Genomic DNA, 21,661 nt, shown 5'->3' on the forward strand with positions numbered 1-21,661 from the left:
ATGCGTCTGTGTCTCTGGTTATACAGGTAACAGGGTCGCCATGTAAGGCTAGTGCGAAACCGAAGTGATGCCCGCAGTGTCGCCCTGCGCGACGTGGCAGTGCGACAACGGCGGGACATGTCGCGAGACGAGAGGGATAGCACGATGCGTCTGTGTCTCTGGATATACAGGTAACAGGGTCGCCATGTAAGGCTAGTCCGAAACCGAAGTGATGCCCGCAGTGTCGCCCTGCGCGACGTGGCAGTGCGACAACGGTGGCACGTATCGCGAGACGAGAGGGATAGCACGATGCGTCTGTGCTGGATATACAGGTAACAGGGTCGCCATGTAAGGCTAGTCCGAAACCGAAGTGATGCCCGCAGTGTCACCCTGCGCCACGTGGCAGTGCGACAACGGCGGGACATGTTGCGGGACGAAAGGGGTAGGACGATCTGTAACAGTGGTAACAGGTTATATTTAGACAATAAATAACCTTAAGTACTAGGTAGTAGAGTTACTATTAACATATGTTTTGTTGCAGGCACCCACTGCGAGCGATGCGACGGCGACATGAACGGGGTCTGCGCCCCCGGCAGCGTCTGCGAGCTGACCCCCGCCGGCCCTAAATGTAGCCCCTACTTGTGTCAGGGGCTCTGCCAGAATCAGGTACGTCTTGCAATGTTAAAGGGATCTATTGCGACATGGGGGTCTGGGCCCCACGTTTGCGAGCTGACCCCCGCGGGCCCTAAATGTAGCCCCTATTTGTGTCAGGGGCTCTGCCAGAATCAGGTACGTCTTGCAATGTTAAAGGGACCTACTGCGACATGGGGGTCCAGGCCCCACGTTTGTGAGCTGACCCCCGCCGGCCCTAAATGTAGCCCCTACTTGTGTCAGGGGCTCTGCCAGAATCAGGTACGTCTTGCAATGTTAAAGGGATCTATTGCGACATGGGGGTCTGGGCCCCACGTTTGCGAGCTGACCCCCGCGGGCCCTAAATGTAGCCCCTATTTGTGTCAGGGGCTCTGCCAGAATCAGGTACGTCTTGCAATGTTAAAGGGACCTACTGCGACATGGGAGTCCAGGCCCCACGTTTGTGAGCTGACCCCCGCCGGCCCTAAATGTAGCCCCTACTTGTGTCAAGGGCTCTGCCAGAATCAGGTACGTCTTGCAATGTTAAAGGGACCCACTGGGGGGTATGTGCCCTTATAAAGGACTCGACGCGTCTTAAAAGACGGAAGTTCACTTCCAAGTCTCGTAAAAAATAGAGTTTTTCAAATTTAGACCCAAATGAGTCGAGTTCCTACCAACAGTAGACTCTGCACTCAATCTATGTTACAAGCTTTTTTAACTTGCAATGTTTGTTTGGGTCAAATATTGCAAGCTAAATTAGAACCACTTCCCATTATTCGATTAGGTTGAAACTTCACATACATATGTAAGTGACAATGCAATACTATGGTACCATCGAGCATCGAGCTGATCTGATGATGGAGACAGGAGGTGGCCATGGTAACTCTGTGACAAAACAACGTAAACTGATTGCGTTTGGGTGCATTAAAATTGTCTTAACAAGTATATTAGTATTAGTTGCCTGTTGAATGAAAGTTACAGTCAGCGATAAAAGCTTGTATCAAAATTGATTTTATTGGTAAAAAAACTTATTTATTACCAGGGCACCTGCGTAGTATCGTCATCCGGGCGCGTATCCTGCGTTTGCCCCTCCGAATGGTCGGGCGCGCGCTGCGAGCGGCGCGCGTGCGTGGACGCGGCGTGCGCCACGCACGGCGCGCACGGCACGCACGTCACGCACGACACGCACGGCGCCAACGACGTGCAGGACAGGCTCAAGTTCGGCGAGGATGACCACGATTACAAGCCACATGGAAGTAAGTGTATCTTTATTTTATAGATGACGCTAAGTTGTATTAAAAAAACCGGCCAAGTGCGAGTCGGACTCGCGCACGGAGGGTTCCGCACCATCAACAAAAAATAGAGCAAAACAAGCAAAAAAACGGTCACCCATCCAAGTACTGAACCCCCGACGTTGCTTAACTTCGGTCAAAAATCACGTTTGTTGTATGGGAGCCCTACTTAAATCTTTATTTTATTCTGTTTTTAGTATTTGTTGTTATAGCGGCAACAGAAATACATCATCTGTGAAAATTTCAACTGTCTAGCTATCACGGTTCATGAGATACAGCCTGGTGACAGACGGACGGACGGACGGACGGACGGACGGACGGACGGACGGACGGACGGATGGACAGCGGAGTCTTAGTAATAGGGTCCCGTTTTTACCCTTTGGGTACGGAACCCTTAAAGAAAAGTTTTTAGTTAGTAAATGCCACTAAAAGATTATAGGCATAAAATGTATGGCTTTTCAGACAACTTCTAAGGATTAGGTTACCAAAGGAACCCGAGTCGTGCTAAAATGCTAGGATAAAAACTAGGAGTAAATAAATAGGTACAATGGCTATTGTTCATGTAAACTAGTTCAGTTACGATCATAAAATACCTGTATATTTTGTAAGAATAAATGGACAATTTACCTTGACTCCATGCTTCTCTGAAGTCACAAGTAGCTATTTAAATAATCTTGTGGTTAGTCTATCGTCGGTCGCCAAGGCGATTATTGGGTGATTCTACATACTCAGCGTATTGGCGTATTTGGATACTCAGCGAAGTACTTGGTGAATTAGGTACCGATATAGACTAGGAATCCTCTAGACGTAGTTTAGAGCAATTATTTCATGAAACCGATGCTGCCATAAATACTGGGGTGCGGGGGACAAGGTGAGCGAGTCCCGTGCCGTGATTGGTCCGTTCAAAGACACGGACGTCACACTTTGACTCGAAAATGGAGTAAAACTACCGTATATTTGTGGCAGAGGGGGCAGCGCTACTATGCTCAGTCTGGAGGATGTCTTGTCTGTGGGTACCGATGATGCCGGCGGTCAATGCCACCGTGCAAGCAGGACAGCAATATAATTAAGCGCGTGCGATAGAGATAGGAACAGGCAGGTCAATGTTGAATTCTTCGTGCTTACCGTCATTACTTTAGCAAATGTTTTGACAGTTGTCAAAATAACCACAGTGCACGCTGTTTCATAAGTGTCATTACATGACATGTTATTTGGTCCAATACATGAACCTAGTATTTTAACTGGATCAGGCATGAGGGGTGCGGGGAAATGACCGAACGGGATAGTCTTATGTATCTTTCAGTAGTTTCTGTAGGAGTAGCAGCGAAAGCGCTATTATTGTTTGTCCTTGTCACAGTCTAACATTTTTTTTAATTCCCCACCATAAATTGGTATGGATTATGGTGGGAAACAAATAAATTCGACCAATCATAGCGTCGCATTGCCTATGTTTTGTACCTCACGGAGGCACGCGTATACCACTTCTATAGGATCCTACCTTCTATGGTCCAATATCAGCTGTTGAGTTAATATGTCTTGAAGACGACAGGCGACGTCACTTTACTGAAAATAACAGTTTCTTTGCTATATATTAGTAAAGAGGTTTTATTATTGCACATTATTTTTAGTGATTTATTAGCTACTATAAAATTTTAAAACAACACTTCTCTTATTAGGATCGATAGAGCTCTTCATTCTATGTTGAAATTTGAAATAACAAAAAAAACAACGGGTTGCACTCAGGGAGTGCCGGCAGAAGTGAAAACTCAATGGCTAGTGCAAAATGCACTATGTATAATTGAGGTTAACGCCATCTAGCGTTATTTCGTCGCATTACTTGAAATCCCTAAGCACATTACTGTTAGTACTCGAGTTATATTAATACCAGTTAGAGCGAAACTCACTAGATGGCATTTAAATCAATAAAGAAAAACTCAATGACTACATGTAACAGTTTTTCGACCAGGTCACGTGTCCGTCTTACGGTCACGTGATCGTCTTACGGTCACGTGATCGTCTTATGGTCACGTGATCTGTCGCGAGTTAAAAAAAAAATCACTTCAAAAATTTAAAAAAGTGTGTATCATTGCCCACACTGTTAACTGTACATTGGTGGACCTTATGCCTAATAATCTCTTATGTTCTTGTAATAAGGCCCACCGATGAACAGTTACAAGTTTTGCTGTTTGTACACACTTTAAATAAAATGTTCCAACAATGTTAAGAAGATGATAGACAAAAAATTAAAGTATGTAGATGCACCCACTCAAAAACACACGGAACTTATTACGTATGTACAAGGAAAAGGCCAACTGCGTGGAATAAAAAACCAGCGGCTTTGGGTATTCCGACCTCACGTCACGAGTAGTACCTACATTACGGATGACAGGGTTATTGACCTTGCTGGTAAATGTGATACTAGCCTCTGCCCGCGACACCGTCTGTGTAGTCATTAAATAATCATAATCAATATCTGGGATACCGAGCTTTGCTCGGAAAACATATAAAAACTCAAAAATGCGATCGATTTTTCACCCCCGAAAACCCCCATATAGCAAATTTCATCCAAGCCGTTTCCGAGATCCCCGATATATATATATATATATATATATATATATATATATATATATATATATAAATAAATAAATAAATATACAAGAATTGCTCGTAGTATAAGATGACAATTGTCATGAACATATAATTTGACAATACTATATGTTTTGCCTCGTTTATCGTAAAAAAAAAAACGCTTTTGTATGTCTGCCTGACTGTTATCCCTACAGGTGGCCTTTTTCAGTCGATCTTCGTGAAATTTTATTCACAACTAAACATACTTACAACCTTTCCCATCATTCGTAATATAGGTAAGTAGGATTTGGACAGATATTTATTAACTTTGCTACCAAATATAGCGTCTGGACAGATAAATTATGTGCTATTTAAATGAGGCTCTTTATAAAACTTCACTCGCCGCCAAAAAATTCGTAGAATTTAAACCGAACGAAAATTATACTATGCAATTAATTTTAAAACAACGCTCGTTCATTCCCACAAAAATAGTTATTTACGATACAAGTGCGGAAAAGAGGAAATTCGAAACGAGTGGCGATAAATTAAAACACGACCGAAGGGAGTGTTTTAAATCGACACGAGATGCGAATTACCTATTCGCACGTGTATCGTACAACGTTTTACAGTACATATGGCACTTTAAAGTTTCGACATACGCACGAAAAGTGCTATTTTACGCACTAGTGCTACCATATGTACTGTATTAGTTATTTTCGATACAAGTGCGAAAAAGAGGAAATTCGAAACGAGTGGCGATAAATTAAAACACGACCGAAGGGAGTGTTTTAAATCGACAGGAGATGCGAATTACCTATTCGCACGTGTATCGTACAACGTTTTACAGTACATATGGCACTTTAAAGTTTCGACATACGCACGAAAAGTGCTATTTCCCGCACTAGTTCGGGAAAGTAGCACCATATTTGTTTCGTCTTAACCGGGTCGATATTATACCTACTATCCAATCAATTTAAGCATTATGTTAGTTCAATAACCTCATATTTGACAGCTTTTTGTACTTTACACGTTTTGAGATCTTGAGTGCTTCTTTAGATATACACAGGGGTGTTTTTTACCCCTAAACCACCACCATATTTGGGTTCAACCCCGAAACCGGCAAAAAATATGGCTGTCCATTTGAATTTTTCCTTATAAATTTGTCTGGAAGAGATCGCTCTTTAGCGATAAGGCCGCCTGTTGTTTACCTCTGTCTACATGTATTATTTGGGTTTCCAACTTTCCATGTACATTTATTCTGAGGTTGTGCAATAAAGTTGATTTGTATTGTAAATTTGTTCGGCTGAAATGTATAAAGCTTTGCCCTTTTTTCCTATAGTAAAAATTGTCCAGAATGACCTATATATTCATTTCATCGCTTAGGATGACTTGCGTTGTCGCGCGCGACTCCATATGTCGCAAGTCGTGCTAAGCGGTCTGATTGGAAAACTGTCTATGATTTGCATAAATAGAGTCACACTAGAACAAAACTCGATCGTCCCTTGAGTAACACGTAATATTAACGTCGCAGTGACGTATAACTGTAACAAACGTTAGCAACCGGTCGCGAAGGTTGTGTTAGCGACGGTCTGCCCTTGAACCGTACTGTCATCATCGCATTACTTATGTAACTATGGTGTACTCAAACAAAGACAATTTTATTAACATAACTTCCATGAGACACAGACATATTAAATATGTATATTTAAAGTGTCCGGCGACCTTATAGATGTAATAAGCGCTATACTTAGGTAGAGAAATGAAAAATGAAAAAAAAAATGAAAAATGTTTATTTGTTAACAAAGAGGGTACAGTTGTAAAGGTTGGAGTCTTCCAGTAAGTATAAAATACTTGTAACAGAAGACACCGCTCTTCCATATTATCTAAGGCTTAGAACTTAATTAACAAATTTAATATAAGTAATAACAATATTGTTGTCTAAGAAGAAAATAATATAAACTTAATATTGGGAATATTAACTAATTACTTAGCTATTACTAATACAATTTTATTTGTTTTGATTTGATTGGAATACATTTTAATCTAATACAGATTTCCTAAAATGTGTGTGTGTGTGTGTGTGTTTTATTTATTACTAGCGACTCTATACTGCTCTATCTATTAAAAAAACCGCATCAAAATCCGTTGCCTAGTTTTAAAGATCTAAGCATACATAGGGACAGACAGACAGCGGGAAGCGACTTTATTATATACTGTGTAGTGATTCCTCTTGAATCGCTCTATCTATTTTAAAAAACGGATCAATATCAGTTGCGTAGTTTTAAAGATCTGAGCATACATAGGGACAGACAGCGGGAAGCGATTTTGTTATAAACTATGTAGTGATATAAATATTATGTTCGTCCCGTTCACCTTCACTTGATCCATGTATCCTTTCTCCAGCCAGAATCCATGGATTCTTTCAGACGTACTTCCCTCTATTCCTGTGTCCTTCTATTTTCTAAGATGCTATGGTATGTGTTCATCGTGTCGTAAGTCGTAACAGGTGCTCCAACATGGTCTTAGGTACTCTTAGGTCCTAATAGGCACAGCTTTTCTTGAACTATGTTTAAGACCTCCTCGTTGGTTACTTGTTCCGTCCAGCTTGTTTTTTTTTTTCATACCAGCCGTCAGCACCACATTTCAATATAATTACGTACAATTGCCTAATTATATCTATATAAATAGTTACTCACAAGTAATTAGATTCAGATTAATTAAGATAAAACCAATAATTAACACATGGACGTTGAGTTAATTAGTCGTTCTTCTATTTATCTAATACAATCTCATTTATTAACGGTATGTTTCTGAACTTTAAATAAATGTCATATATGTACTAAGAAAAAAGTGACCAAGGCCTCCAGTGCCCCAGGCTGGAATCGAACCAGCGTCCTCTGCTATCGCGGCAGGTGCCTGTGCCATTCGGCCACACACATTATGACATTTATTTAAAGTTTATAAAATTATAGTAGTGTGTCTACTTGAAATAAAAACAAATTAAAATGTTTTCTGAAAATAATTTAATTTGTTCTAATACATTGGTATGTTTCTGTTTAATTGTCAAAACAATTACTTGAGATTATTTAAAGTAAATTCTTCGAATGTGAGTATATTTGTCGAAAATATAACTAACACCGACCTCTTTAACAATCTGTGCTGCGAATTGATGTAAGTAGATTATCGTTATTTCTTCAACCATACTATGAAACTTTCTAAGGTGGCCTAAACCATATACTGTAAAATTGTTTTTTAAACGGGGCTCGTTCTTTTCATCACTTGGTATTTTAGGGATTTGGAAGCTAGCCGCATTGCACAAAAGAAACAATGCCCGTTTAAGCCGAAATAGTTATCTCGTAAAATTTCAACTATACTAACTCTTATATTTATGAGGATAAACGGAAATAGATCATTCGGCTTGACAATAGAGACGCTATATTTATATTTCAACCTTTATTAAGTTGAGCAGGTTCGACTTTGAGCAGGTTTCGCAAGTTCCGATGAGAAGTCACCGTGCAGTTGAGGAAAATATGCATAGATGTTTAAAATATCGGACCGTAGGTTTCCCAGCTGGGAAGTCCGAAGGCTTGCTAACAGGCTTGCAAACAGTAGCTAGAATTGTAAATATGGTTTAAAGAAATCTAAAGTTTAATCATAAAATATACCTAGTTATTGTTCTAACCTAGATGATCCACGGATAGTTCGACATTGCTAATCTGTTTAAACTTGTTTAAAAGTTATTTAATTAGATTTTCAATGTCGTAATACGGGAATCGGCAACCCGAGGTTTCTTTCCAAACAATACGTTTATCTACTTGACTACATTTTTTCTTAAAGAAACGATGCGAAGGCTTGATCCCATAGGTGTGCACGAGTCTATTGGCGTTCCTACTACTGTATTTTCCTCTTTTACACTATACTCATCATCATCTTCCTCGAGTTATCTAGGCATTTTTTTGCTACGGCTCATGGGAGCCTGGGGTCCGCTTGGCAACTAATCCCAAAAATATACCTAGGACAGGAACAATAACTAGGTATATACTCACTTATAGATATTCATAGACGTAGCATATCGAGTGGTATAGCTCTTACAATTCCTAATACTGACGATTTTTACTGGATGCAACTGATTCCTTTATAAAATATCGACCCTTTAGAGTTCCTGCGAAAATGATTAGTATTTTCGTGCACGTTTTACGATTAATCAGCATTGACACGTGTTTGTTGTTTGCGTACAAGGAAAATCAAGTATATTACCACCGCATAACCTTGTGGCTGAAAAAAAATGCACATCGCAACATGGCGGCGGCTTTTAAAAGTCACATCTTACTTGTATCCAAGGAGACATTAGTTAGTCTATACTGTTCAAGCGATATTAAAAGTCACATCATATATCTTATCTTGTATCCATAGAGACATTAGTTCAGCGGTTCTCAATCTTTTTTTTTGACGGAACCCTTTTGGAAAGCGAAATACTTGATGGAACCCTACAATAAAATAATAGTTTTTAGAAGTGTATTTTTGTATTAATAAGCATAATAATTATATTATTTATGCTTATTTTATTATTCTAAGTTCTTGCGGAACCCCTGGAGGGGTGTCGCGGAACCCTAGGGTTCCGCGGAACACACTTTGAGAATGGCTGCATTAGTTTATACTGTTCAAGCGATATTAGTTCTGATTGCAAGAGGCATATAAATCGTTAGTTCGATTTCTACAAAATAGATATAAGATCTTTTAATATACTAGATGCTATAACTTTTATACGACACTAGATCAGGCGTCCTTGGAAAACAAATGTCATTCTTACCGGATATTCTGAGGTATTTAGACGAAAATACTTTATTTAGGTATCAGTTTTTAGGATTCCTTATAGTCAACTAGTACCGTTGTCATCAGATATATCGGAGCGGCAGAGGTGCTCAAAAATATCTGAACACACTAGCGCTTGACAATAGAGGCGTGTTCTATCTGATGGCGAATGTACCTAACCTTTTATAGTTTCGCTTGTCTGTTTGTCTGTCTTTCCTTTCCGTCCTCGTTTAGTAATAGAAAGCTGCAATTTTTATATCAATCACGCTAACAAAGTGGTATAATGTTTTTTTTTTCGATTCAGGGTTCTATTTCCGAAATAGGTACAATAGGTACATAACTATTATACTTTACAGTACATATGGTGCTACTTTACCGCACTAGTGCGATAATTAGCACATTACACAAATATGTCGAAAATTTCAAGGGTCATATGTTAATGTAAAACGGTGTACGATACATGTGCGAATAGGTAATTCGCAACTCGTGTCGATTTAACACTCCCTTCGGCTTTAATTTATCGCCACTCGTTTCTTATTTCCTATTTTTCGCACTTGTATCGTAATGTACTACTAATTGACCGGCACCGTTGATAATTGGCGAGATGGATCACACTGTCAGTTCGCGTCTTTACTCTTGCCGCGCGCACGCGCAATCGAGAATAAAGTAACATACGCGCGAAAATTTATTCAAATATTTTTTTTACGTAGTATAGTGGTTACGATGGCATCTGCTATTGTTTAACCAAATTTGGCTATTCCGAAAAAAAAAATTTTTCGCCCAGTTAAATAAAAAGTTTACATTTAATTGTGTTTTGGAACTGATTGTGCCCTCGCATCCGCTAGTGTTTGAACAAATTAGCTATTCCAAAAAAAAATATTTTTGTCAGTGAAATAAAAAGTTTACATTAATTGTTACATATTTGGAACGTATTGTGTCCCACTATTGGGCAAAGGTCATCCCATTTGGTCCAGTGCTGTATTTAGCCGCTTCTTCGAAAGGAAATTCAGTTCACTATATTGTTCAAAGTTTTTTATTTATTTTTTATTTCGCCAAGGTCACCAATGACATTTTATTGACCTTTCAATTGTTTTAATGTCCGAGTTTACATAATGAGCGTGTGATAAATGTGAAACAAGGAAAATACCTCAATGACTTCCATCGTCTGTCAATAAAATCTTTCTGTGTACATAAAATGTTGACTGTGAAGTGCTGATGCTGATTCAGTATACAGGGTGGAATAGTCATCAGTATAGTTATTGTGTTATTTTAAAGGATGTGTGGACATAGAAGACGGCGGGAAAATGGTTAGTGTACCTATTTTTGATGTAGTTTTAATAAAAGATTGAACCAATCGTCTTGAAAAAATAATATTTAATATAAGTATCGCACATTGTTCGCCACATAGTGCAGGTATGTGCGGATTCATTGCACCCCCTAGTATGTATAGAACATGCGTTTTCGTAAGTCACTTTTTTTTGCTTATTCTGTACCAAAAAAACGTACAGATAAAGTACAGAATTTGGTATAAAATAAATAAATAAAAATAAAAAGCCTTTTTATTCCGTAAACACTTATACAAACTATTTTTAAACTAAATACTATTTTGTGATAATCTAGTAGTGTTAGGATCCCTTCCGGGTATAGGCCTACTCCTCATTAAATAAATTGTCTCGACAGACTCTACCGGCCATATTCGAACTTTAAGATACGTCAAATACTAGAGATTGAAACGATATGGAATGGATATGTCAGTGTCAAACAAGTGTCAAAAGTGACGTTTCTTCAAACAAACGCGTCACTTTTGACACTGACATATCCAATCCATATCGTTTCAATCTCTAGTATTTGACGTATCTTAAAGTTCGAATACAGCCGTACGTGTTGGCATCGGTTTCACGCAGTCCTCCTAAATGTCCGGGATGCCATATTCTTACTACATACAAGAACAATATATAAACATATATAATTATTACACCATTTCCTAAACTCATCATTGTAATGATGTAGTTATGTAATAACAATAAATAAGTTTTGAAATATTTAGCAATAACATTAATTCCTAAAAGGTCAACCATGTTTTACTATTTATTCAAATGATAGCAAAATCTGTTGCAATAGACCATAAACTAGATACGAGGGGCGTTCAATATATAATGAGAATGAGATGCAAACTCTTTAAATATTAGGAAAGTAAATACTGGCCGGTAAAGCTAATCTACCTAGCTGATTGCCATGAAAAAAAAACTAACTATTTTTTGTTTAAAAAAAAAATACGGCGATTTCTTTGCGATGCTGTTGAGTACATTAGCGAAAATGGAGAAAATTGAACTGCGCGCCGTTATTAGATACTTGTGTTTGAAAAATTTTTCTACGGACCAAGTCAATTTAGATTTACGGGACACTTTAAGATCTAATGCTCCTCCGTATTCGACAGTTACACGTTGGTGCGCCGAATTTAGACGTGGAAGAACATCGACCATGGATGACCCCCGCTCCGGACGCCCTACTACAGCAGTAACTGAAGAAATTGTGAAAAAAGTCGAAAACTTAGTTTTGGCGGATCGTCGTGTCACGGTTCGTTTTATTGCTGAAAATGTAAAGATTTCAACGGGGAGCGTGCATAATATTTTACATGAACGCTTGGGTATGAAAAAGGTATCAGCGCGTTGGGTACCCAGAATGCTTACTGACACGCAAAAACTGTAGTATCCTGAAGGGACCAGGGAGCAGATATAGGGATATATAATAATAGGCACCTTACTATTCGAGAGTTTATTCCGGACTGTCACGAGTACCTGGATCACACACGTCAATCGTTAAGTCTATATCTACCTACATACATCACACTTCTCCGCACTTAATTAATACTAAGTATTAGGATCATAACTTGTACCATAAAAACTTAATCCTACTTAAATTACAACAAGGAAAACGTGGGTTGTAAATCAGGTAGTTGCCTTCTACAAATTACATAACCATAGGTACTTATACGAGTACACAATGTTAACGGGAGAACCCGTTAGTCTAACAATAATCAATCGTTAATTTTTAATTATGGATCTTTTGTTCAAGAAGTACGATTCATAATGGATTGATTATTCGTAGACCTAACCTTACCAATAAATGCTACGTATTATGCGAGTTCTATTGTAATTTATTAATAACAATACTTTCTATCGGAATATCACCTAAGGTAACATAACTAAGTAATCTAAGTATATTTATTTAAATCACATTACTCAGCTCAATTCCGTTAAGTATATAATACTATACGTAAATGCTTTACACTTAAGCAATGGGAATCTATTACTATTAAACATTTATATTTATAACTACATTTATAAGTACCTACTCGTGCTTATACTTTATATGACGGCTTTTTCAATCTACATTGTCTAAGGGGCCGCGACCGAGCCGGTGCGAGGGGGGTCGTTGGCTGATCCACTTGCTCATCCCCACTCCCCGTATCCCTTCCGGGCGTGGAATAGCATTCTATGCCCTCTTCCTCCCCTTCCGCCATACTGAGCGCCGGCGAGGCATCGAACGTCGGCGTCGAAGGTCCCGCCGTCTCGCTCCTGAGCCCACTGGTACTCGCTCGCGGCGTTGTAGGCTCAACCCTGGGTTCCGGTGGCAAGTTTGGAGATGGGTTCGTGGCCATTGTCTCACTACTTTCCTCGCTACCTTTTGGACAGACTATAGAACTCCTCGCTCTCCGTTTCAATTGGTCGATATGGCGGTGAATAATGTTACCCTGACAGTCGGTTATGTTATAATCCGTATCACCTAAAACCCCGGATACCTTACCCGGTTGCCATTTCTCTCCTTTCAGATATCTACGATACGATACCAAACGCCCTCACCTATTTCCATTTTTCGTTCCGACCCTCCAGCCAAGCGAGTTTGCCGCTGTTGGTTTTTAGTCACCTTCAAACTTACATCCGGTTTTAACAAATCTAAACGCGTCCGCAATTGCCTACCGGTCATGAGCATCGCGGGGCTCTCGCCTGTGGAACAGTGTGCCGTATTGCGATAGTAAATTAAATATGTGTTGATAGCGTTTAGAATGTCGTTTTTTTCTATGACTGCTTTTTTTATAACTTGCTTTATTACTTTAACCGAATTTTCTGCCGCTCCGTTAGAGGCCGGGTGATAAGGAGCCGTAAAAATATGTTCTACCCCGTCTAAGGCTAAAAAGTTCGAAAATTCTTTACTTGAAAACGGCGGGCCGTTATCGCTTATCAATTGTTTAGGTATTCCCCACCTAGCCCACAATTCGGTTAATTTTTCAATGGTTGAAACGGCGGCCGTGCTAGGAACCTGGAATACTTCGACCCATTTTGACATAGCGTCCACTACTATTAAATAAGTCTTTCCGTGAAAAGGGCCCAAGAAATCTACATGTATCCGAGTCCATGCTCGCGTTGGCCACGGCCAGCAGCGCGGCGGATGTCGCGGCGGGGCGCTCGCCACCGAGGCGCACGGCGCGCACTCGCGACACGCCGCCTCCACCGCCTCGTCGAGTCCCGGCCACCACACATAGCTACGGGCCAACGCTTTGGTCTTAACTATACCCATGTGAGGTTCATGTAGAATTCCTAAAACCTTATCGCGGCACTTCTCCGGTATTACTACCCGGTGCCCCCACATGACACACCCTAGCTCGTCATATAGTTCTGACTTTCTATTAAAGTATGGCTTCAGCGTATCAAAATCACAACTATCCGGCCAGCCCTCGCGAATAAAAGTTAAGACTCTAGCCAAAACTGGATCGCGCATAGTGTAGCACTTTATCTTATTATAATCTAACAGCAACGCGTCTTGCGCGAAATGTAGATATGTTTGCTCGGGAATAGCATCACCTGAATTATTCCGTGTCTCATTGGCATTAGGTAATCTAGACAACCCGTCCGCACAGTTATCCTTCGTATTCACATATTCGATTTCGTAATCATAAGCCGATAATATTATTGCCCACCGCTGCATCCTGCTAGCTGTCATTGTCGGTATACCCGTATTCGGTCCAAATATTGAAACTAGTGGTTTATGATCTGTGCGCAATGTGAAATGACGTCCGTAAAGGTACTGGTGGAATTTCTTTACACAAAAAATAATACCTAAAGCTTCGCGGTGTATCTGCGAATAATTCGCCTCCGCGCTGTTTAAAGTACGAGATGCGTATGCGACCGGGCGTTCGCCGTCCGGTCCAATTTGGGTCAAAACCGCCCCCACCCCCCGTGGTGACGCATCACAAGTCGCTATCAATCGTTTACTTGGATCATAATGCCTTAATACTTTAGCGCTCGACAGCAATTGCTTTACTTGCACGAAAGATTCCCCGCACTCCTTACTCCAGTGCCACTCCGCCTCCTTTTTTAATAGTTTATAAAGAGGTGACAATATTAAACTGAGATTTTTAATAAACCTACCGAAAAAATTTACTGTTCCTAAAAATGACCTTAACTCCGATACGTTACGAGGTTGTGACATTTGCAGAATCGCCTTAATCTTTGTTGTATCTGGTTTGATGCCCTCCCTAGACACTACATACCCTAAGTATGTAACTTCCTTAGCAAAAAAAACACATTTATTTTTCCTTAACTTCAAACCGTTAGTAAGTAAACGCTGAAAAACCGCTTCTAAAGCCTGTAGATGTTCCGATTTAGTTTTGCCCCCGATAATAACATCGTCTAAAAATATTTGTACATTAGGTATGTTACCCAATAAATTTATCATAATACGCTGAAATATCCCTACACTGGATGATAAGCCGTACACCAGTCTATTATACTGAAACAACCCTCGGTGGGTGTTTATAACCGTATAACGTTTAGACTCGTCCAATTCAATCTGGTTGTACGCTTGTGAAAGATCAATTTTACTAAAGTACATATTGCCATTTAAATTTACAAGTACATCTTCTATTTTAGGGAGAGGATACCGGTCGACCAACAAATACGGGTTTAAGGTAGTTTTATAGTCTGCACAAATTCTAAGGGAACCGTCCGGCTTATTAATAGGTACCAGTGGTGATGCCCAGTCCGAGCAGTCGACGGGCTCGACGACGCCGGCGCTCAGCATGGCGTCCAGTTCGGCGTCCACGCGCTCGCGCAGCGCGTACGGCATCGGGCGTGCGCGATGGAACACCGGTGCTGCACCTTCCCGCACCCTCAAAGTCGCCTTGCCGCCCTTGTACCGGCCCAGTCCGTCGCTGAACAACGCCTCATATCTGCCGAGCAAATTCACAATGTCTTGTTTACCTTTTCCGCTAGCCTCATCTATTACGTAATTACATCTTAACTTAGGTATTTTTATGTTTAGTTCGACCAACCACCGCCTGCCCAACAAAGAAGTCGCACCACCCTCAATAATGTACAATTCCAATTGTTTACTACACTCACTGTAGGTCACTATGGGTCTAATAATACCTAAAGGTCTAATAGGTGGCCCAGTGTAATAATTGAACACAGTTCTATCGGGTTCTATATTTATATAGGAAAAGTATCGGTCATATGTGGCCTTACTAATACAAGAAATAGCAGTACCCGTATCCACTTCCATATTGATAACTGTATTGTCTATACATATCGGTAAACTCACCGCCGGGTAGTTATTTAAACATAGGTGATGTAATTCTTCCTCGATGTCTCCGCCGTAATCCTCACTCTGCTCGTGATCGGCCACCCCATAATGCATGGCACTCCGCGCCGGCGCCGCCGCCGCTGCCCCTCCGCGCCGGGCCGGCGCCGCCGCCGCTGCCCCTCCGCGCCGGGCCGGCGCCCGCGCTCCGCCACGGCCCGCGGTGCCCGGTGCCGCGCCCCAGTCCGGGCACACCCGCCGCAAGTGGCCTGTACGCTGGCACTTGCTACACACATAGTCCCGGAACTTGCAAGTCGCGTAATTATGGTTGCGCGCGCCACAGGCCTCGCAGTGCCTCTCTTGCCGGCCATTAAAATTTGCGTTTCGCCGCTGTTGCGTAACTACCGGCGCCCGCGATTGTCCTCCGCTGAATGTACTCGATGTCGCCCGACTCGCAAACATCACGGCCTGCGCATCTCCCGTCCCGCTCGAACTCGTTACCTTTGCCTGCTCCACTAACGCCGCGTCCCGCTCTGCTGCCTCCAATGAGGTTGCAAGTTTGACTGCAGCTGCGAAGGTTATGTTGTCGTCCTCCGCAAAAAGCCGTTGCCTAATTAAGTCGCTCATTAAGCCACAAATGAATTGATCCCTTAGATTTCCATTTAGCTCCGTGCCAAATTTACAATGCTTTGACAGCTTTTTCAACTCCGCCACATACGTAGATACATTTTCACCTGCATTTTGCCGCCTTTGTCGAAACCGGTATCTTTCCGCTAGCGACGACGGTGTTGGTTGCAAATGATTTGACATTAACGTCTTTATTTGAGCTAAGGTTAGCTCCGATGGCTTTGTAGGACTGGCCAAATTCTCCAGCAGCTCATACGCCTCATCTCCCATCGCTGCAATTAATACCGGCACTTTCATGTCGTCTTGCACTTTGTTGACCTTGTAGTACATTTCCACTCGATCCATGTACGACGACCACGCGCCATTGCTGACGTTAAATTCTTGTAACTTGCCGATAGACATTTAAGTTTATTATAACTTATTTCACACGCGAAATGATCACTACCTGTCGCCACTGTAGTATCCTGAAGGGACCAGGGAGCAGATATAGGGATATATAATAATAGGCACCTTACTATTCGAGAGTTTATTCCGGACTGTCACGAGTACCTGGATCACACACGTCAATCGTTAAGTCTATATCTACCTACATACATCACACTAACTAAACTAAACTAGAGTCGAGATTTGTCAAGAAGCTTTGGACCTGATACAGCAAGACCGGGAACTTTTTTTGGCGCGATTTATAACAATGGACGAAACATGGCTCCATCATTACGACCCTGAAACGAAACTGCAGTCTATGACATGGAAAAGGCCATCATCTCCAACTCCGAAGAAATTCAAGGTGGGCCCATCTGCCGATAAGGTCATGCGCTCTGTTTTTTGGGATGGTAAAGGGGTCGTAGTGATTGAGTATCTCGAGCATGGAGCCACTATTACGGGCTCTTTATATGCCAAACAAATAGCAACATTGCGCAATGAGATCCGTGAAAAACGGCGAGGTAAACTCTCGAAAATTGTGTTGTTCCATCAGGACAATGCACCGGCACACAAGTCCGCCGTTGCAATGGCTGCAATACGTGATGCTGGGTTCGATATCCTTAAGCATCCTCCGTATTCACCAGACCTCGCCCCTAGTGATTTCTACCTATTTCCGAGATTGAAGAAATACCTAAGAGGCAAGAAATTTGAAGACGACGACGCGGTAGTCGCTGCAGTACAAGATTTTTTAAGTACTCAAGATAAAACCTTTTTTAGAAATGGAATATTAAGTTTAGAAAAAAGATATACTAAGTGTATTATGCTAAAAGGTGACTATGTCGAAAAATAAAATAACATTTAATAAAAGTTGTATATAACATACTCATTCTCACTTTTTATTGAACGCCCCTCGTATGTTAATATACATGCATAATCAAGTTCCTAAGCCTAAAGGGTCCTAAGGACACTTAAATGTCTATGCCATAATAAGACGTAAGTTATTTATAAATAAGAAACATAATTGCGTGGAACGAAAATTGACTTTGGTATAAAAATATTGTGCCACAAGTTAACATTTACCCAGGTCATGACTTTATCAGTATAAAAATAGTATTTTTGTTTTGTAGAAATAATACTTGTATAAGTTTCCATTTTTGTACTAGTGACCGGCCCCGGCTTCGCACGGATTGACAAATTATACATACCTTCCTCTTGAATCACTCTATCTATTCAAAAAAACCGCATCAAAATCCGTTGCGTAGTTTTAAAGATCTAAGCGTACATAGGGACAGACAAACAGCGGGAAGCGTCTTTGTTTTATACTATATAGTGATGTGATATTAAGGTGCTGTACGTTCAGCCAGCAGTTATTGAAAAATCGTAGCGATTTTTTAGAACACAATCCGGTTGCCAAAAATTTAATTAGCAATCTTGAGGTATCTCTAATAACTCTATCGATTCGAAAGCAGGGTGCATAGCCAACATACCAATCGTTTACGCTCCGTAGCGAACGAAATGCAACTGTCACTGTGGCACTAATATGGAAGAGTGATAGAGAGGCAAAGCGTTTCGTTGTCGTAGCGCAAGCGATTGTCACCTTGACCCTGACTTCTTGACTTTAGCTCGATTAAAAAACCACTGACATAAGTCTAAAACGCCCTTAAAAATTTGTAACAATTTTTACACAAAAGCTAAATTGTGAAAATTTCTTCTAAAAATGCGCTATTTTATTTTTGAACCCACGGGACTTTAACCCCTTGATGAGGGGTTATAGGGTGGAATGGAAATATAAATATCAGCTTTTTAGGGTTCCGTACACAAAGGGTAAAAACGGGATCCTATTACTAAGACTTCGCTGTCCATCCGTCTGTCACCAGGCTGTAACTCATGAACCGTGATAACTAGGCATTTGAAATTTTCACAGATGATGTATTTATGTTGCCGCTATAACAACAAATAGTAAAAACATAATAAAATCAATATTTAAGTGGGGCTCCCATACAACAGTGATTTTTTTCCGTAATGGTACGGAACCCTTCGTGCGCGAGTCCTACTCGCACTTGGCCGGTGTTTTTAATATTATTTTACAACGAATGTCCCGTTTACGGGATGACGTCGTTCAAAAATACGTGAATTTCTTCACGATGTTTTCCTACAGTGCCGAGTCGCTCAAATTACTTACGGAATCTACGGCGACACATCGTTCGCGTGTTCTAGCTTATCGCGCCGACGGTACAGCGCCATCTCTCGGCGAATTGGGTAAACTGTCGGTGGCTGACCTCTGTTAGTACCTAGTTAGTACAGTCAGTTATATAATTAATATGTAACATAAAAAAACTAAAAAGTAACATTACATATTAAATATTCGTTGATTTTGTTGATGAGTTTAATAACTTGGTGAAAAAAAGATATACTTTATTTGGGGCATTATCTATGAAAAGGGACCTTAGGGCGCTTACGCCGCACAGCGTCGCGCGGCATTGTATTTATATCGGAGCATCGTTAATAAGCGTAAGCGCCATCGACAGTAAGGTCCCTTTTCATAGATAACGTCACATATATCCTACTTTCATTCATGAACAAACTACGAGTCGGAGATCTTTAGCAGTGGAGATGAAAATAATTATGTATAAATACTTCTACTATATCTATAATTTTTATTTTAATGTATTTGTGTATTTATAATACAAAATGTACAATAAAAATAAGTACAAACAAAAACATAATAGTTATTTACGATACAAGTGCGGAAAAGAGGAAATTCGAAACGAGTGGCGATAAATTAAAACACGACCGAAGGGAGTGTTTTAAATCGACACGAGTTGCGAATTACCTATTCGCACGCGTATCGTACAACGTTTTACAGTACAGGGGCATACCTTTAAATATTTGACATAGCAATGAAAAGTGCTATTTTACGCACTAGTGCGGGAAAATAGGGCCATATGTACTGTAAAATAACTTTTTATTCCCGAAACCGAGTTAGGAAAAAGACATTACTCTTAAGGCTTCGTCACACAGGCGCGTTTTCCGGGCGGGGCGTGAGCGTTTTATATGTAAAAGCGGCGCGCCTCGCTCACGCCCCGCCCGGAAAACGCGCCTGTGTGACGAAGCCATTAGGGCCAACCCACCCACACTGGGCTGTCTGAGCGTCGGCGTCTAAAGTTCGGTTTTCCTAAGATAGCGGTGCCGTCATATAGCGGCCGTCTCCATACTAAATAATACGGCTAAATATGGATGTCGTAGTATTTGTATGGAGACGGCCGCTATATGACGGCACCGCTTTCGGAGGAAACCAAAGCTTAAGTAGTCAGCGCTATGGAAAATGGCGTCGCTGCGCAGTTGCGCCAACGTTGCGTCGAGCAGCGGCCATAGAGTTTAGACGCCGATGCTCGAAAGACGCTAGTGTGTAGTCTCTCTTAAAAGCGAATGGCGTTATTCATAAACGGCTGTTAACTTAATCAGTTGATGACCGTCGCTTGTCCCTATCTGTCGTTATGCCATAGAGAGGGACACACGACAACCATCAACTGATTAACTTAGCAAACATTTATGAATAACGCAAGAAGTTTTATGTATTATATTTTGTCAAAGGACTGTCTGATTTAAAACATAGACAGAGAGAATCATACTCGCTTTGTCTTACACTGGTACTAGCACCCAAAAGAAAAGGATGAGTATAGGTTTTTGTGTTTTTATATACTGCCAATTTCGTTTGACCAGCTATATGTATAACTGATTTCGCAAATTCTGTGTAACCTTTTACTAATAATCAGCTGAACCAAGATAGACCAGTACTTTTTCGTGCTTCTATATAAATATATGTTTAACAAAAATGGAAACTATAGGTCTAGGTTAAGAGAAGAAACTGTAACAATATTTTCTGTACGACCGTTTGTTTCATATATATTTATTATATTATATTATATTTAAATTGTATAGCTTATAGTTGCGCTCTCTCGAAAGGGTTTCCACGGAAGACCAGCGTCGGGGATTTCAAAGGTTCCTTGACATGAAGCTGAGTGGAGACCATTTCAGGAACGCTTTCTAACCAATCTGTGTCAGTGTTGTTATTAGTTAAGTTTAAATTAAGCGTTTTTGAATAAAGCATTTTCTATTCTATTCTATTCATATTTAAATAAATAAAGAAGTGTCCATACGTAAACCGTTATAAAATGACGTCATTATGATTAATACATATTTAATGAGTGATCTAACGACATGCTGATCGTCTCTGCTATGGCGTCTAAATGCCGGCGGTTTCCCGGCTTATATTATAATCACTACATAATATAAAACAAAGTCGCTTCCCGCTGTCTGTCTGTCTGTATGTATGCTTAGATCTTTAAAACTACGCAAAGGATTTTGATGCGGTTTTTTTAAATAGATAGAGTGATTCAAGAGGAAGGTTTATGTATAATCTGTTAACCCGTGCGAAGCCGGGGCGGGTCGCTAGTGATAAACAAATCATTATTTAATTCGTGGCTATAAAGTACGAGATGAGGGGAGTTTATGTGACTGCTACATAATGAAAGGCTTTAAAACACGAGCTGAAAACGAGTTTCATAAATAAAACCGGAAGTGCGAGTCGGACTCGCCCACCTCCACCGCACTTTTTAGTATTTGTTGTTATAGTGGCATATACATCATCTGTGAAAATTTCAACTGTCTAGCTATCACGGTTCATGATATACAGCCTGGTGACAGACAGACGGACGGACAGAAGGACAGTGGAGTCTTAGTAATAGGGT

The 21,661-nt window shown here is 40.7% G+C and overlaps 2 protein-coding genes across 2 annotated transcripts in view; one reads left to right on the forward strand and one right to left on the reverse strand.

Annotated features, from left to right (window-relative positions):
* The window catches only part of LOC134658214 (prolow-density lipoprotein receptor-related protein 1-like), a 197,808-nt gene that overhangs the window by 170,356 nt on the left and 5,791 nt on the right, over window positions 1-21,661 (forward strand). Inside the window, 2 exon segments of the mRNA XM_063513823.1 lie at window positions 521-645; window positions 1,652-1,865. Of these exon segments, the coding sequence (XP_063369893.1) occupies window positions 521-645; window positions 1,652-1,865 (339 nt within the window).
* On the reverse strand, window positions 15,390-16,645 carry LOC134657957 (uncharacterized). Its single transcript, XM_063513561.1, has 2 exons — window positions 15,882-16,645; window positions 15,390-15,510 (listed from the first exon to the last, which is right to left on the reverse strand). The coding sequence occupies exons 1-2, from the start codon at window positions 16,485-16,487 to the stop codon at window positions 15,505-15,507; spliced, it is 612 nt and encodes a 203-aa protein (XP_063369631.1). The 5' UTR covers window positions 16,488-16,645; the 3' UTR covers window positions 15,390-15,504.

This window comes from Cydia amplana, chromosome 21, assembly GCF_948474715.1.
Source record: "Cydia amplana chromosome 21, ilCydAmpl1.1, whole genome shotgun sequence".
NCBI classification, from domain to species: Eukaryota; Metazoa; Arthropoda; class Insecta; order Lepidoptera; family Tortricidae; genus Cydia; species Cydia amplana.